General features: G+C 33.0%; 2 protein-coding genes across 8 annotated transcripts in view; one reads left to right on the forward strand and one right to left on the reverse strand.

Moving 5' to 3' along the window:
- CalpA (calpain A) overlaps positions 1-14,524 on the reverse strand; it is a 43,933-nt gene extending 29,409 nt beyond the window's left edge. For 2 of the 7 annotated variants that reach the window (XM_090117265.1, XM_090117266.1), the window contains exons 1-2: positions 14,457-14,523; positions 10,052-10,381 (exon numbers count right to left, since the gene is read on the reverse strand). In XM_090117265.1, coding sequence (XP_089973391.1) covers positions 10,052-10,339 — 288 coding nt within the window. In that variant the 5' untranslated portion in view covers positions 10,340-10,381; positions 14,457-14,523. The other 5 variants (XM_090117272.1, XM_090117267.1, XM_090117269.1 and 2 more) reach the window with 5 other exon arrangements.
- Positions 14,525-14,893: 369 nt separating this feature from the next.
- On the forward strand, positions 14,894-16,466 carry LOC149896875 (60S ribosome subunit biogenesis protein NIP7 homolog). Its single transcript, XM_090117273.1, has 3 exons — positions 14,894-15,014; positions 15,118-15,410; positions 16,255-16,466. Exons 1-3 carry the CDS (start codon positions 14,959-14,961, stop codon positions 16,446-16,448), a joined length of 543 nt encoding a protein of 180 aa, XP_089973399.1. The 5' UTR covers positions 14,894-14,958; the 3' UTR covers positions 16,449-16,466.
- The last annotated feature ends 2,216 nt before the right edge of the window (positions 16,467-18,682 follow it).

Raw genomic sequence — 18,682 nt, forward strand, 5'->3', positions numbered from 1 at the left:
ATAATCACCCATATGTATATCTATGATGTTGTAGTTAATCTGAATATTGCAAATACCGTGCTACTGCAAGCAAATTATTTGCACAAAAACACTCCAGATTATTATTAAGTCTGCCCTTCGAAGAAAGCCATAATCGTTTCTCAGCACAGTAGCCGAACCATTAAAAACATCGGAATTTCTTTAACAGCAGCCGTAAACCCTTTTTATAGAAAGTTATAAATAACAGTTAGTCATTTTCTTAAAACTGCGAACGGGAAGGTTTGAATTTTTTCGATTCTCTTAGACTAACTATATAATTCATTAAAAAATCATGTGAACGAACTAGGTGGGTGTATTAAAATCGATTATCTTATTTACTCATTGTATTCTGCCGAAGTTGAGGTCATTCGTCATATTTTTTTAATGCGAAGTTTAAGCGGAAATTCTGGTGGTAATTTTTATTAGGAGACTGGTGTTTATTATGTATCTTGCGATATTTAATATCAAAATTAATCCTATATATATTTTAGAATATTAATTTAGATTTTTTTCACTTTTATAATATTTGTCTGGCTCTGCTTGCTTTGATAAAAAACTTTATGGTAGGGAGGCACAAACTGTTTTGGTTTACAAACAAATATGCAATCAAAAGGATAAAGAAGTATAAATAATAAATAGAAAATTGTTCATGGAATTCTTATTCTGCCTTCTTCTTATACTGTCTGTAATCTGTATACTGTATTGAAAAGTTTTTAACTACACAGGTACACTAAAGGTTTTCAAAAATTGTCTGAATTATCATACAAGTTAGTGACAAATCCACTAATGTTAATTAAATTCAATTTAGACAAAGGTTCACCTCAATATGAGTTCACGTAAATGGACACCAATTGTACGAAAAATTAATTTACTAAATCTAAATGTATACCGACATAATATTATACTTATGATAAATTATCGAGTGTAATATGCAAATTTTTCATACTAAAGTAAAGTTTTTACAGGTAAAATAGCTGTTACTTTAGATTTTCTGCTTTGGAAAAAAATTTCAATGAAATCATAACAATTGAAATGGATAGGTATCAAGCTAATGTTCATATTATGAAAACGGAAAAACACTAATTATGCATAGAATTATTACTTAACATTTTTAATTCAATTGGAAATGATTTAAAGTAAGTATGTACCTACTTATTGTTTTAATTTTTCTCAAAGTCATTTGTATTTTTTATTGTACCATTTGTTTATTTATTTTTGGTAAGTATAAATAACATCTTACAGAGCATGTAGGTATGTATAATATCAAATACCTCATATGTCTAAGCTATAAAATATATTCTAAATAAAACAAAACCCAACATACCACTTTATAATTCTTAATGCTCGGCAAAAACCGTTTCTCTTCAGTCTCTTTTTTTTGGAACACTTCATTGATGATATTCCCCAAAGCCTGAGCACCATATTGGAATAAAGCTTGTCCGCCCTGATTCAATATCTGTCTTCCCGCGCCTTGCAAAAGCGCGCCAAAATCGGCGCCGCCATTTTGCGCCATAACTTTCACTTACACTACACTATGGTTCATTTCACTATGACATTTTGGGTTGACTGTTGAAAAAAAGGTTTTTTATTTTTACTTTTAATGTTTTGAAGCTGTGTTGTGGGAAGAATTCGTTTTTTTTTTAGAAAATTTTACATAATATACTAACTCAACATTCTTCTAAATTGCATTGTTAATAAATGCTCTAAAATTCTTGGCAGTATTCCACAGTTAGTTTATAGAATTTTCTAGACTATAAAATGAACTAAATAGTATATTTTCCTATACACCAGCATCAGTATAATATTGATGTAATACTGAATACAATTCCTACTATTACAGACTACACGGTCCTATTATTGTATGACATCACTGTAGAAACATGTTAATTAGCTATTGCCTATGATTTTCATATAAATTTTTATCTCTGTAATTACAGATGGGTATGTGTGACTGAGAACAAGTAAGCATTTGAATAGGAAATATTTATAGATATTATTGAACAATAATAGTAAGATATTTGAAAATATGTACTTAGTGATTTCTTAAATATTGAGATACGCTATAAAAAAGCTCAGGGGTATAATTTTAGTGTGCTCTGTTAATCAAATAATTAATAATAACATTATTTTGGCTCAAGTCAAATTTCGATGTACCATTTACTGTTCTATCTTACAATTTATAAGGAGATAAAAACTGTAATGACTTGACTTCAAATAACAATAATTGGTAATATGAAACATACATTATATTCCTTATCTGAAGTATGTCTAATCTTTTAGGAAACCTTGTGCCAAAGAATTTCATTAAATCATATATTCAAATAATATGTGAAGAAATGTTTACATTACGCACTAATTATGAATTTTAATTTTTAAAAGTATTTGATGTCTTCAAATTTATAAACAAAGCTTACTGGTATTTAAGCGCCTGATGACATGTTCCCAATGACTTTATAAAATTATTAATTGTATCTCTTAATAATAAACTGATAAGTATATCGTAATTGATAATGTACAGAACAGATTGATAATAAAATGCTTCAGGCATAACATCCCGGCTTCAGTATTTCAGTATATACATTAAATGTTTTCAATTACATACAAGGCTATACTCTTATAGGGCTCATTTTTAGCCATGTGAATTCTTAGTTCAAAGTGCCACATATCTAATTTCACTCGTACTTATTTGTATGGGCGGTGGTCTAATAGGCGAAGTGAATTGCTTACCAAAATTTGGGTCAATGATAAAACGAAACAAGTAACAGTGGAAAAGCTGTTGAGACACTCGAATTATTTTATACACCATTGATTAATTATCGCCACAAATCTAACTACGGTGAGGTCATCTGGAAACCAAAAATATGTAAATCTTTACGTTCTTTGTCGCTATAAAGTGATTGTACAACTCCATATCAATAGGAAATCGTCACACGTAACACAACAATAGTCGCAATTATTCTTCTGAACGAATTCTTCCCACAATAACACAGAAATTTATTTAAAAATAAATAATTTCAACACACAACCGTACCATGAAATCTTGGACGAAAATTGACAGCTTATAATCCAACCGGTTTGTCAATTACCTTCCCAACAAACAAAGTCTTTAGAGCGCAGGACAACATAAACTAGTAGCATTATACCGCAAGATTCTTGCCAGCATTCAGAATGACGTAAGACTTTATACAAAGTTCATGCTGCGGACGACGTCATTCATGGCATCATAATTTGTTTTTTGAATAAATTGTAATTCATAGTACTAGTTATATGCTTCTTTATAAGATTGACGTCGAAATAGAACATTTTTACTACGAATATTAATTGATACGTAAAGGATAATGTAAAGGAAGAAGTATATTATTTCAGTGTTGCAACACTGTCCTTGACCTTGACAAGTTTAAAATAGTTGCACTGACTGACCCGGCGGTAACCCATCCACCTACTACCTACTGATATTTGAATAGTAATTATAAAACTCAATAGCAACCCAGTAATAAACTAAGTTTAAAAATATCATACCTACATCTAAGGCCTAAGTTTGAACTACAAAATATCATGCACAATATACTTAGATAATAACACACACAATATAATAATTATTGTGAATGAAGGTACCTACTTATGTCGCATATCTTTAAAATGATCTTTAAGGATATTTGCATAATTCAAGTTTGCTTAGATGATTCAATGACTGCACTGGATCACTGACTTCATATGTTAATTCATTTTCAAACAGATTATACGATAAGAAATAACGTCAATATACCATTTTTGGATGTATGGGTACCGAGCAGCGGTGGCCGGTGAGTCGGTGACAGGAAAAAAAATTAAACGGATTATTAGCGGGAAAACTTTGCGTTATATTATTTTTTAACGATTTCGATTAAACCGCTTGGACCTTGGCAAGAATACAGAAATAACGTGATATTCTTTCATATTAATATTTACATAATAATATAGACCATAATAGGTGCTGTATAAAGGATTTGTAAGTAAACGGATGAATTTATTTCAAATGTTCACAACAATTTTAAAATGTGTTAATAATGCAAATTAAGTGAACCAAATAAGGCAGTTGGCGCCTCAATGTTTTATAAAACGAGTGAATCATGGCCGAGAATATTGGTCCGGGAGCCAGCAGCAGATTTTATGACCAAGTTCCTCTCAAGCGGTAATTAGTAAAATGCATCAAAGTATAGTATTATGAAGCCTCGTGAACGTCAGCTGGAGCTCGTTTGGGGGGAAGAGCGGTTGTAGCCTCCCGTATCAGCTGACGGTTTTTCCACCAAGATACAGCCAGCTGACATATATATTTATCCACAGTTACATATAAGCTATCATCAGGTAAATTTTTGTTTGAGAGGAAATAACGGAAAATAAATTTTTCTTTAAATTTAACTTTCATGTTCGAGACACCAGCTGACGTATAATACACCATGTTGTAACCAGCTGACTATTTTTTTTCGTTGAGATATTGGGTTAGCTACAATTTGACAAATTTTTAGCTGAGAGGAAATGAATGAATGAATGTATTTTTTTTCCTATGTGCGTGGGAGGCTACAACCGCTCACCCCCCCAACCGAGCGCCAGCTGACGTTCACGAGGCTTTATAATACTATACTCTCATGCGTCTGACGAATTATCTCTTGAGAGGAAATAGTTAACCAAATTTGCACCTGGCTCCCTAACCATATGGACAACAAAATGTACTTCCGAATGGCCTTTGTTATAATTTAAGTGCTTCACGGATTAATTCTTAAAATATAATCATGTTTCCATGAGGTAGTTAAGTAGATTGTTTTGAGAAAGTACAATGCGTGAGTCAAGTCTGCTATGGTTACCGACGATATTGTTTTAACTTTTATAGAGGGTAGAATTAAATTGATGGACGTAACAAACTGTAAGACAATCATTAAGACAATAGAGAATTTGGATACAGGCACAGATACAGGATATGACTATAATATTATTGAGGCCATGCAATTACAGATTTCGCAATTTGTTTAACATTTTCAGCAGATAGCATGGGCCATGGGTGAATTTAATTCAGTAGTTAGGTACTATCTGTTTCTACTTTCTATCACCTTTCTATTACTACTTACAGCCTACAGGCCTTAAAAGTTACCTATCTAAGTATTATTTTGCTTAAGTACGTAATATTATGACGATTGTTGGTACATTTATAAAGATTAGATGAGGATTCATATACTTACAGCTAAATATAAATTTCAGCATTGTTATGTAAATAGTGGCGTATAAAGCATACAAAGAATAGAGCCAAAACTAACACAATAGTCTAGTGAACATACGGTGCACGTTCAAAAGCTATTATTTTAAGCTAATTTTAAACTCAATAATCATAGATTATTCATAATATTTAACGTTTTACCACAGATAATGTAATGCCACATAATATAATACAATACATAATGTTTAACCATGATATTACCAATTGTGCTGTAGTCATATACAGGGTGTCCCAAAAAGTAGTGATATACTGAAGCTGGGAGGTAGAGGACTTAGAGGGCTATCCGAATCACCCCCATGTGTGTTATGCGATTTTTCGTATTTTCGGAGTTATTCCATTTTTTTCAATTTTTCATCTATCGCCGAGTACGATGAGATTTTTATTTATGGTGACGTGAATTATTGCGCTAGATGCTTGATTTTTTTTGTGTGCTAAGCTGAAAGATAGGCCAATTCAGTATGGTAACATTTACTATCGTTAGATCTTCGAATGGAATAAAAAAAAGAATTAAATGCCAAGAAAGATAAAATTACCCAGTATGTTCATAACTTCAAGGGCCCATAAAAAAATAAAATCACATAAAAAAGGTTTTCCATTTGGCTTTTAAAAACTTGCTCTATCGATCAGGTAGCTACCCTAAAAATTTCATTTTATTATTCTGAAGGCTTCAATCGAAAAATTGAAATCTAAATGTGGTAAGTGCAAAATTTTTAGTAACATGATGATCATTAAAACCAATAAATAGGTGTTTAAAAATGATTTTTTTTTTAAATAGCCCCGCTGTTGCTCAATGCAAGTGCGACATCACCGTAAAAAGTTGTCTTTTTAATGTCTGAATGCTCTTTTATCATTTTTAATGGTTTCTTCTGCTACTATGAATTTCCGGGTTATTTCGTCCAAATTGTGGCAGTCTCTCGTCTTTGTAGTATCCCCACGGAAAAAATTCAATAGGGTTTATGTCCGGAGACCGTGGAGGCCAGGCTAAAGGGCAAAAATACCCTGAAAGATGGATTGGTCGTTGCAGCCTGCGCATGCGCCGGTGACGCCTGCTTTAAAGCCTAGCCTCCACGGTCCCTCGACCTAAACCCCATTGATTTGTTTCAATGGGGATACTAAAAAGACTTCGGCTACTTGAGAGAATGCCCCAATTTGGACGAAATAACCCGGAAATTCATAGTAGCAGAAGAAACCATTAAAAATGATAAAAAAGCATTCAGACATTTAAAAGACAACTTTTTACGGTGATGTCGCACTTGCACTGAGCAACAGCGGGGCTATTTAAAAAAATTCTGGTAATTAAACACCTATTTATTGGTTTTAATGATCATCATGTTAATAAAAATTTTGCACTTACCACATTTAGATTTCAATTTTTCGATTGAAGCCTTCAGAATAATAAAATGAAATTTTTAGGGTAGCTACCTGATCGATAGAGCAAGTTTTTAAAAGCCAAATGGAAAACCTTTTTTATGTGATTTTATTTTTTTATGGGCCCTTGAAGTTATGAACATACTGGGTAATTTTATCTTTCTTGGCATTTAATTCTTTTTTTTATTCCATTCGAAGATCTAACGATAGTAAATGTTACCATACTGAATTGGCCTATCTTTCAGCTTAGCACACAAAAAAAATCAAGCATCTAGCGCAATAATTCACGTCACCATAAATAAAAATCTCATCGTACTCGGCGATAGATGAAAAATTGAAAAAAATGTAATAACTCCGAAAATACGAAAAATCGCATAACACACATGGGGGTGATTCGGATAGCCCTCTAAGTCCTCTACCTCCCAGCTTCAGTATATCACTACTTTTTGGGACACCCTGTATAGTACATACGTGGTAAGTACATACTTTGTTTTGCGATACTTTGCTTTAAGAAGTAGGAAATTTCAAAGATTTCCTAAAGAGATATTTAAGGAGACGAGAAGGGACCTTTTCTATTTTCTTTGATAACTGTACAATACTTTGCAAACGAAGTAACTATCGTAGTTATTTGCAAGGCAAAGTGCGTACAGAAAACTTGCATGCATCGTTTACATTTTGATTAAACAATACATGTCTCTAGGACTCCAGGGACAAATTATATGCCAATAGTCACAACTTACAGACTATTAATTACTAACGGAAAGATAGATTCACAACTATATATTTGAAGTACATATATATACGAAATGTGTTTTATTCTAGTTCGTTTACAAAGATTAACAGAGTCAGTGGATAGTCATCATGTTTGATGATACCATATTATGATACTCTGGGTGCAGTTGTCAAATGCATTCAGTTGCCTTTTTCTTCGTACAATGGAAAATTAATCGACATCAGATGACAAACGCATTGTGTACCTACTTATGACTTTGAACAAACTAAATCAAAAACGTAAGTTAAATCCGTAGACAGGTTAAATCTGTCCTAGTATAATCGGAAATAGTTACTAGTGTCTAATATACTTATCAATACCTATTATAAAAACGATTTTTGTCTGCCATCTGAACAATTGCTATACTAGACTGTGCCATAAGCTTTTCCTCAATGAAACTTCTGCTTGGAATTTCCTATGAATGAATTTCCTTTTGACATGACAACGTCTTATAATTCGATAGAGCCGGATGCACGCACGAAAAAACATGACTCATGCGGCGTTACCTCGCTCTGAGGCGTTCCATGTAAGGCTTGAAGTGCAAGCGAGAGCGCGGAACGAGCGACAAAGAAGCACAATCGAAGAAGCACAAGCGACAAAGAAGACGTTGTCACGTTCAACTTTCGTCAGTAAACCGACTTTACAGACAACCAATTTTTTCTCCATGCTGGAGACCGACAAGCCATTTCTATCAAATAGCTTGTATTCAGGCAAAAAACAGATGTGAGATGTCCTTATAAATTACGCCTACTATCCCTTGTAAAAACACTTCGTAATTCCAGAAAACACCACCATTTTGATTAGCAGTTAGAATTTCCAGTTTTCAGGGCTTTTACGATCCCGCACTCAATGTATACAAGTGATGACGTCATGGATGGAAATAGAAATATTTATATATTTGACGCCAGATGGTTAACTGTGTGTTTGATCTAACGGGTTGATTGTCGGGTGTATAAATAATTAATAGGCGATTGTTTGGATAGAATATATCAAGAAGTAAATAAAAATTATTTACTTACCTAACTACTGCTTTTATTAAAGATAAAATAATTATAAGTGTGTGGTTTTCGGATAAAAGACTGCTATTTACTATTTTCAAACGACTTCAAAAAAGAAGCAGGTTCTGCATTCGACTGTTTTTTTGGGTTTGAAGTCACAAGTTTTGATTGGCTCAAGCGATTTCGGTTACATTTTTATTTCGATTCTTTTTTATTTGAAAACTGGTGCTTTCCGGTCTTTCCGGTCTATTTAAATTTTGTCTTGTTCTGGGCAATATGGAAGCACTTTACTTTTTTGTTTACAAATCATTACAGTCGAGGGCACTGACTTTACTCGAGATTTCATCGAAATTCGTTAAAGCAATATAATCCAAAATCTGGATAATATGTTAGTGATAAATTATGGAAAATAATCATTTTTATACCAATTTAACAATGAAGTTCTTTAAAAACTGTCGGAAATATTTGAGCCTATTTTGTGCCCCGAATTTTGGCTTATGTCATGCAGTTAAATTGTATGTGGCTTGTAAATTGTAATTACCTAAATACAAACACTTCAAACGACGAGTATACACCGAAACATTTGCGTAGGATATCACTTTGTTTCTGCGGGTTTATGGCGCCTTTAATCATTACTAACATTACATCCGTTGGTCGTTAATTATTTTATTACCGATTTCTTTTATATAGATGTGTGACTTATAAGTGGAATACAACAGCTCAATTTTCTTCTAATTTTTCTCATTATCTTCCCACAGATAACTAACAAACATCGGTTCGCGTTCTCTGTTACAGCATGGTTACAGTAGCATGATTTTTTTTTACTTTCTAACACAACTTTTCATATTCTTTCGGCGATGTTTAGCAAAACATTATTTGCATTTTTGCCTTTACAAGCAGGGTTTACCTTTACAATGAATATAAAATTCATTTACATATAATTATTCTCACGTCTTCAAATACATACATGTATAAGTTCTTATAACAATAATTACATTGCCTTCGTTATTTTAATTCCTCAAGACTTTTTATTTTATTCTTCTTTAGAGCTTCATACAAAAGTCTAGATATTAGAATACCTACTTCAAATTTTTTGGTCAAAGTACCTACCTACGTTATAGGAAGGTACCGCAGGAACATACCATTTTTGCGGAAGCAATATAAATTTCAACTTATCCTTTTACGATCGTCATCAGTGATTCATATAAATGACTGGGTTAAATCGAGATCGGAATTAGTCATTTAGTAAACTTCTTGTTGATAATGTGAATGTTGGAATGATTATAGTTTGCGTCGATCTTAATAACGTAGCAATTATACCTATTAACATACGTATATGTATACATACATCGATGTAATGCTATAAATTAAGAATTTAAGTTTTAAGACACCTCACAAGACAAAAACTTATTAACTATGTTAGAATCAAAGATATCGTTAACACTGAACAATAACAAATATATTTCCAGATCTCAAATCTATAATAGTAATTGTAATGCAAATCTATAAATTTTACATATGTATATGAGACAGCATAAAATTATAGCGCCGGTAATAAATAACGAAACAACCTTCGAAGATAAGAGTCAATGTACACAAAAAGGTCATTATACGGAACGTTATTTTAAATTCTAAATTTAAACTTACCGCCACATTCACGTTGACAGCTGCACACGCCTCTTCAACCACTTCTTCAACAGCACCACTTTCATACTCTTCCGCTGGTAAAGCCGGGTACAAACGCACACCAGAGAACGAACTATCATCGTCAGAAGGTAGTGTTGGGTATAAACCATTCCCAACTAACGGCTCACTGCTATGTTCGCCATCCCGTTCTCTATTCAAAAAACCGCGGACCGCTTTCGCCGCGCTATTCCCGCGGTGCCAACCCCAGCCGTTGGCGCGAAAATTCTTCGGGTAATAGTTGAACGACATGATCTAAAGATACGTCTACACGGCACTGAATGTAAACAGTTTCTGAAACAAGGAGATTGGGGTGTGAGTCAGTGTTTTCTCATGTGACGTGCGAGGTGAATGTCTGAGATGATTTTTGTTGTATGTTTTTGTTATGATGCATTTTTTATTGTACATACTAGATTAGTTAAGAGGTTCTTAAATTTTACGGTAATTGTTTTGCATTCCCATTGTAATCGATATTTCGTTTACCATGGAAGTTTCGAAATAATTGTTCAAAATTATATATATGTGTGTATTTGTTTCAAAACATAGCTTTTTGCAAATTATAGTGCACGTCACGTTCTTACATTGATAATAATGTGTACTTATAATAACTAAGAAATACGTGATATTTTACGATCTCAGACTGAAATCATAAGATTAATTTTTATTCTCACTATACATATTATTTTTTTACTTTTTGTTTAAATATGAAAGATTACGGAAGAAGCTAAACAATAGGCTTACGTAATCAAAATGGACAAGAGAGACTAATGCTTTTAGATGATATTTAAAATAGGTTTAAACCGTTTATTTTGAGAATATTCGGCGAATATTAGGAGAGATTACAGTTGGGTGCGTAAGTTCTGAAATATATTCCAGGAAAATGTTCCTGTGTGCGAATTTTTTTTCAATTCAATCTCTATCATCTATTCAATTATACTTAAGTACTATTTTTTTAAAGTTTGATATTTAGCAAATTGTCTGTGTCGAAAATAATAGTTATTACTTATTAACGTGAAAATATGTTTAATTGCTTTTTTTTTACGTAGCAACGGATCGATTTTATATCTGGACCTAGCTGGGCGATTAGATATTGATAGGGTAATTTTTACAGCGGTTAAATGTTTCATTCCTATCGAATTTCCTTGTACAGGGCGAAGCTACGGGAAACAGCTAGTTAACTAGCTAACTGAATTACTCTTCATCGCAATCAAGGTCAATATCCCCTGCGCCAATTATTACTAAGATCACTTTTCCCAAACAAGTCATATGTTAATGACTCAGGTACACTAGGGAAAACTAGTAAATATTATTTTTGGCAAGAAAAATAGAAATTCAAATAGACATTCGTACGGGGAAAAGATAATTACCCAGAAGTGTGTGTATATTATTTTGGCAAAGTTAAATCCTAGTAAACTTTAAAATACGATTTGGCTTCCCATAAAATATCTTACGAAATATTTTGAAACGTTATATATATATTATTGAATCTATGCCAACATCGTCCCATGTGAAATCAATACAATGTAACCTCAAACAGTTTAGTTCATAAAACTGTCCTCATTTTGATGAAATTGTAAATCTTTAAAAAAATCATTTTAATATAAGTTATGATTTTAAATAGCCTTATGAGTAGTTACTAGCTTCTGCCTACTGGTTAGTTTTATCCGCAATGTTCGTCAGTTAGTTTGATAAACTTTTTATCCTCATTCTGTTTTAGAACGATTCTATTTTAAGGAAATAACTATATTTTCCTCTTGATAAAAGCGTTTTCTTTTACTTTTGCATTTGCTAATATTTTTGCAAGTTTTATCAGGTTATCACCAACAAAATACTTCCGAACACCGCACCCTGTTCTTATTAAGGACAAAGAGGTGCGACCGAAGGCAATGAAGTTTAATTGCGAACGCACCTCGAATGTGACGTCACAAATGTTAAGGCTGAGGTCAACGAAAGCATACAGTACACAATGTACAAAATTAAGCTGTACAAACACAATTTTGTGCATTATTTTCAACCTTGTATTTTGGCCTAGAAAAAGTTACGGGACAAATAAATAACGTGCACTTTTCGCCTTTGTCGCGCTCCAACTCCCTACTATCATAGGGGAATTAATATCCTTGATATTTATGAAGACTATATGTTCTTTTCCAAAGTTAAATATAATACGAATCCTTAAACGGTTTTTTTAATTTTAGTGGTATGCCCGTAAATACGATACAGAAAGATTTTTCCATTTAGAAGTATCTAATGTTAATGTTAAAATTTACAGCATTATTCATGCTAAGATTCTTCATAAGATACCCGTAGATTTAACGCAAATAGTTCTAGTTATAGATGCACAATCATGTAAATTCAGTTCAAAGACTGACTTTTCGAGTTTACATACGCATTTTCATTTGAATTACTGACCGGAAGGAGTGAAACGATCTAAATAAACAATAACAGTTCTAAAATAGTTGCATCAAACGGGCGAGTGCTCGATAATGAGTTGACTGGCACAAATTTACAATATTTTTTATGCAAGTCGTTTACATTTTTATTTGCTCTACAGCTCAGTGATGTTTTCCATATGCTATTATATAGGTACCTAACTATATTATTGATTGAATCACTTACAACATCTTAATACTATTATAAAGGCGAAAGTTTGTAAGGATGTATGGATGTATGGATGTTTGTTACTCTTTCACGTAAAAACTACTGAACCGATTACAATGAAATTTAGCACACATATAGAGGGTAACTTGGATTAACACATAGTATAGTTTTTATCTCGGAAATCCCACGGGAACGGGAACTATGCGGGTTTTCCTTTGCAAACGCGGGCGAAGCCGCGGGCGGAAATCTAGTACATTATAAATTAATAATGTTATGTATAAATGTTAGCTCAAGGAAGGAAATAAATATAATTAAGTATGAAATATGTATTACAAACTAGCTGCGCTCCGCGGTTTCACCCGCGCAACTCCGCTCCTGTTGGTCTTAGCGTGATGATATACGTATAGCCTATAGCCTTCCTCGATGAATGGGCTATCAGTATCTAACGCCGAAAGAATTTTTCATATCGGACCAGTAGTTCTTGAGATTAGCGCGTTCAAACAAATAAACAAACTCTTCAGCTTTATAATATTAGTAACGATTAGATTGGCTGTGCTAAATATAGAACCTGTGAGTTCGAAGAGGAATTCTCTTCGAGTGCTGTACAGATTTGGTATATAATAGCCGACTACTGTTAGTACAACAAGGAAATAATCTACGAGGACGACGACACGGTGTAACAATCAAATCCATACTAATATTATAAATGCGAAAGTAACTCTGTCTGTCTGTCTGTTACTCAATCACGCCTAAACTACTGAACCAATTTTTATGAAATTTGGTATGGAGATATTTTGATACCCGAGCTACATAGGCTACTTTTTATCCCGGGAAAATGACGCAATCCCGGAAATCCCACGGGAGCGGGAACTATGCGGGTTTTCTTTGACTGCGCGAGCGAAGACGCGGGCGGAAACCTAGTACATAATACAATCAAGTTTAAATTCGATTTCCATACCTACAGCAGTTTCTGATCGCTTTTTGAAAAATAGAACTAATTTACGATAGGAAATCATTTTTTTAATGGTTAAACTAGAGTTACTAGACACATCACACAATGTCTTTCCAAAACCTCGGACCTCCAAGAGGTCGAGATACATTTTTTACATAAAGAAAAAATATAGTTGATCTGTAAGTATCTAGATTCTAGACTCAGACCAACTATTTTTTTTAATCGCGTCGTTATTGAGCGAAAAAACTTAGCTTTTAATCCTAGATTCGGAGCTCTTTAGTTGCAAAATCTAATCTAGATCCTTTATTATACCTAGTTACGTAGGAAACTACAATTGTTTTCCTGGCAGAGCGTTAAAATAATAGAAAAAGTTTATGAGACCTACTGATAAAAAACATCAATTTTGATATACTTAGGTACTGCAGAGACTTAACTTTCCTTCAATGAAATTTATTTTATTTTAAACTAAGTACACGTATTTACTAATATTACTATTACTAGTTTACCTATTAATAATAAGTACTTAATGTCATTAAAAATTATAAAATATAAGTCCGCTCTAGTTAGGTTTTAATTTTTCCGCTTTCTGCGAGCTTTGTTTTGATCACGTGGGTAGCGTTCTCTTATCTCAAGGCCACTATTTTATAAAACAGATGTGAAAATTAGCAAAATTTAGCAAAAGTCAATACTAACGGCTGGTTAAGAAGCATGATACAATCATAAAATAATTCATATGAGTATGTGCATAATAAAAATAATATAATACACATCAGTTTATTTTATAAACTTGCGAATTATACAAAAGATAAGTTTGCTTACCTCGTTTACGTGTGAACAAACGATGAACGAAAGAGGTGAATGAACGGAGAACGAATGGCAGAGTCGAAACCAATAATTTCTCGTACAAGATTTACCCATTCATCAAATGTGTCATTTAAGCATACGTTTAGAAATTGTTGACTAGTGTATAAATATTATTTTAACCCATTGACCACCGTAAGGCCCGATCGGGGCGCGACACAATAGATTTTCTATTGTGTCTGTGATTCCGAGGACTGATGGATTAAAATTTATTCAAAAATTTCTAACATTTGATGATTTTATAATAATTTATACTATACAGTCACATAATATATTTTTTTAGGTAAGACGCATTTGATATACTGCAAACTAACGAAAACAAAATTTCTATTTCAGAACGATGACTCATCTATCATACTGTTATATGTCATAATGATGTCATCTGTCAAAATACTTTCAAATAACTGTGTGCGGTTTGCACGTGTTTTTATTTATCAAATGAAAAAGTGAAAAACTAACAATGAAAATTTTATCAGAAGATAGGACAAGAATATTATTCGAAAAGCTTACAAAATAGTACGTATAGACATAACTTTAACAACTATATATTGATACGTAACAAGTAATGCACTAAAGTTTACAAAGTTGTGTTGTTTCTCATGAACTTCTTAATTTGCAGTATCGGCGTCAACGTAAAGCTTCTAATAGACAGACCAGATGGCACATATTGCTTCAGAGAGAAGAAAGATCGCGTATATTACATTTCAGAACGTTTATTGCAATTAGCACAAACCGTGAAGCCAGATCATTTAATATCAGCCGGAACGTGTTTCGGAAAGTTCACAAAGACGAATAAATTCAGGTTACATATAACAGCATTGACGTACATCGCGCCGTACGCCCCTTACAAGTTGTGGGTAAAACCATCAGCAGAACAACAGTTTTTATATGGCCACCATGTTATTAAGAGTGGTAAGTGGTCTTATCCTTTATAAATATAAAATGAACTAAATAATCTATACTAATATTATATAGCTGTAGAGTTTATTTCTTTGAATGCGCTAATCTCAGGAACTACTGGTCCGATTTGAAAAAATGTTTTGGTGTTCGATAGCCCATTTATCGAGGAAGACTATAGGCTATATATCATTACGCTAAGACCAACAGGTGCGGAGCCACCTGGGTGAAACCGAGAAGCACAGATTGTTCTTGATAATATAAACAATTAAGTGATATAATGTATTTTTTCCAAAAAAAAAAAATTAAATCCATCCGCTTAAGTGGGTCAAAATCTAGTCTAAAAGTTGTTGGTAACATACAAACATACAGGTGAAGTTAATAAAAGAATGTAAAAAAATAATCTTATATATAAAAATGAATCGCAAAATGTGTTGGTAAGCGCATAACTCGAGAACGGCTGAACCGATTTCGATAATTCTTTTTTTATTATATTCCATGAAGTACGAGGATGGTTCTTATGTAGAGAAAACTTAAACATGTACCACGGGCGAAGCCGGGCCGGACCGCTAGTCTTATATATAAAAATGAATCACAAAATGTGTTGGTGAGCGCATAACTCGAGAACGGCTGAACCGATTTCGATAATTCTTTTTTTATTATATTCCTTGAAGTACGAGGATGGTTTTTATGTAGAGAAAACGTAAATATGTACCACGGGCGAAGCCGGGGCGGACCGCTAGTTAATCATAAAAATTAAAAACCGAAACAGCCAGAAAAACAGTTATTTTACCAAATTAGAAGTTATTCCTACTTTAACTAATCCCATAATTAAAACCTAAATTTCCCTTCTTTTCAGGTCTTGGTAGAATTACAGAAAATACACCGAAAAACCAAGGAGTAGTTATTCTAACTATGTCAGATATTCCAATAGGGTTTGGTGTTACTTCAAGATCGACAACAGACTGCAGACACGCAGACCCCTTAGCGACTATAGCTTTCCACCAAGCTGATATCGGCGAATATATTAGATCAGAAGATACTTTGATATAATAAATAGATTTTTTAATATTTTGGTGTTTTATGCATTATTCCTGCCTGCGGCTTCGCCTGCATAGTCAAAGAAAAACCCGCACAGTTTCCGTTCCTGTGGTTTTTCCAGAATAAAAAGTATTTTATGTCCTTTCTTAGTTCTCAAGCTATCTCTTTAAAGTAGTTAGAAATATATTAATTTACGCCATCTATTGGAATCTGTTGAAAATAGTATAGGAGGTTGAAATATAAGGTTAAGCATGTGCATCACAGTGTAATATAAGTTATAATAGATGGCGCTTTTCACAATAGAATGCTTTTATAAATTCAATCTTGATTAAATATTCTTAATTTTATAACTGACGGTTTAACTTTCTTGAATAATTATTTTCGTTAATTCATAAATTAGGGCGTATTCAGAAAGAAAGCTTGAAACTTATAAGCGCTTATCGGCGCTTGTCATGTTCATATATTTTCCTGTCAGTGCTGTCAACCCGCGCAGGAAAATATATGAACATGACAAGCGCCGATAAGCGCTTATAAGTTTCAAGCTTTCTCTCTGAATACTCCCATAAACTTCATTGGAATGATTGAGCTAAAAAAACGGTTGCATAGATACACAGACTAGTTTTACTACAGCTACAATAAATAAAAAAATAATATTAATCAATCGTAAAAACATATTGGTAGTTAATCATTTCAATTTTTCAGAACTAAAATAAGTAATAACCAACCTATAAACGAGCTAACCTCTAATTATTAAGTTAGTAAACTATATTTGGAAAAACGATTTTTATCAGTCCTAAAAGGTCAAACCACAGGTCAAACTATGTATAGCCTATAGTTATTTTTCTGGCAACCCAGCAAGTCGTTCCAATTTTGAAAACAAAATTATGTCGGTACAATGGTCGGTACTTATAAAATTACGCGATGAATTCCAAATTATTAGAAAATAGGCACCTATTTTGAGTAAAAAGGATAGTAGCTGTAAGTACATACTAAGTCCTTATTTTCTTTTTATTCAACAATTAATAATTCAATTTCTAGTTGTACCTAGATGCACCTAGTACCTAGATACCTAGAAGATAAACGTACCTCAGAGCTCATTCATTCATCATTCATCATTGGTATATTGGGTTAGAGATTTTGAAATTATCTATGATGTTACTTTTTTTAATACTAGCTTTCCGCCTGCGGCTTCGCCCGCGTTTTCAAAGAAAAACCCGCATAGTTCCCGTTCCCGTGGGATTTCCGGGATAAAACCTAGCCTATGTTACTCGTGGATAATGTAGCTTTCGAATGGTGAAAGAATTTTTAAAATCGGTCCAGTAGTTTATGAGCCTATTCATTACAATCAAACAATCAAACAAACAAAGTTTTCCTCTTTATAATATTAGTGTAGATGTAGACTAGAGGTCCGCCCCGGCTTCGCCCATGGTACATATTTCGCAATAAAAGGTAGCCTATGTCCTTTCTCGGGTATCAAAATATCTCCATACCAAATTTCATGCAAATTGGTTCAGTAGTTTAGGCGTGATTGAGTAACAGACAGACAGACAGAGTTACTTTCGCATTTATAATATAAGTATAGATTTTTCTATCTAAAGAAGATGATAATATGGATCTCAACTTACATTTCACAAAAAATCAATGCTATGCCAACACTGTAATAAAAATCCTAGCTTGGTTGAAATTTATTGCCATCCTTTAGGATTTAAAGGTTCGGATTTGTCCCTTGTTAGCGAAAAGATATCAATGATTTATTGAGCATTTCCTATTTTAGTAAAACGTTTATTTTTCAGACGTACTTTGCTGAAGCTTTTTCAACGTAGTTGGTTTATTCATGTTGTAGGTACCTAATATATTTTATTGAAAATTGTAAACCAATGGATTTTATTTTAACTATGTATGTAGGTACCTATGTATCTAATTGATTCGTCTGAAAAACAACAATTACTTCGTATTATCCAAAAATAACATTAAGCATTAGCACACTTTCTTAGAAACTAGACTCGCACAAAAAAAACATTAAAATTTTTTTTCTTATACATTCGCGAGATTTAATATTCTATTAGGCCCAGCAACATTTAATATCTATTGTCTCATAAGCCTTTTGCACTAAGCACTTATAAGTACCAATAGTTTGCCGAAAAAAACATCACTAGGATAATAGGATTAGATGAACAAAAGGTAGGCTTCCTCTTTTTAGGAAGAATCTACAATTTTTACAATCATCCCAAGAGCATTCATAACAA

This window comes from Colias eurytheme, chromosome 27, assembly GCF_061535395.1.
Source record: "Colias eurytheme isolate Ceu_HAF_F1 chromosome 27, ilColEury1 Martin Lab GWU primary, whole genome shotgun sequence".
Taxonomy (NCBI): Eukaryota; Metazoa; Arthropoda; class Insecta; order Lepidoptera; family Pieridae; genus Colias; species Colias eurytheme.

What these genes read in the sequence shown, in the direction of transcription:
- LOC149896875 (XM_090117273.1), top strand. Translation starts at nt 14,959, where the DNA reads ATGAAAATTTTATCAGAAGATAGGACAAGAATATTATTCGAAAAGCTT. An exon ending in TTCGAAAAGCTTACAAAATA is followed by an intron (nt 15,015 to 15,117) that starts GTACGTATAGAC and finishes CTTAATTTGCAG; the next exon opens with TATCGGCGTCAACGTAAAGC. An exon ending in CCACCATGTTATTAAGAGTG is followed by an intron (nt 15,411 to 16,254) that starts GTAAGTGGTCTT and finishes CCTTCTTTTCAG; the next exon opens with GTCTTGGTAGAATTACAGAA.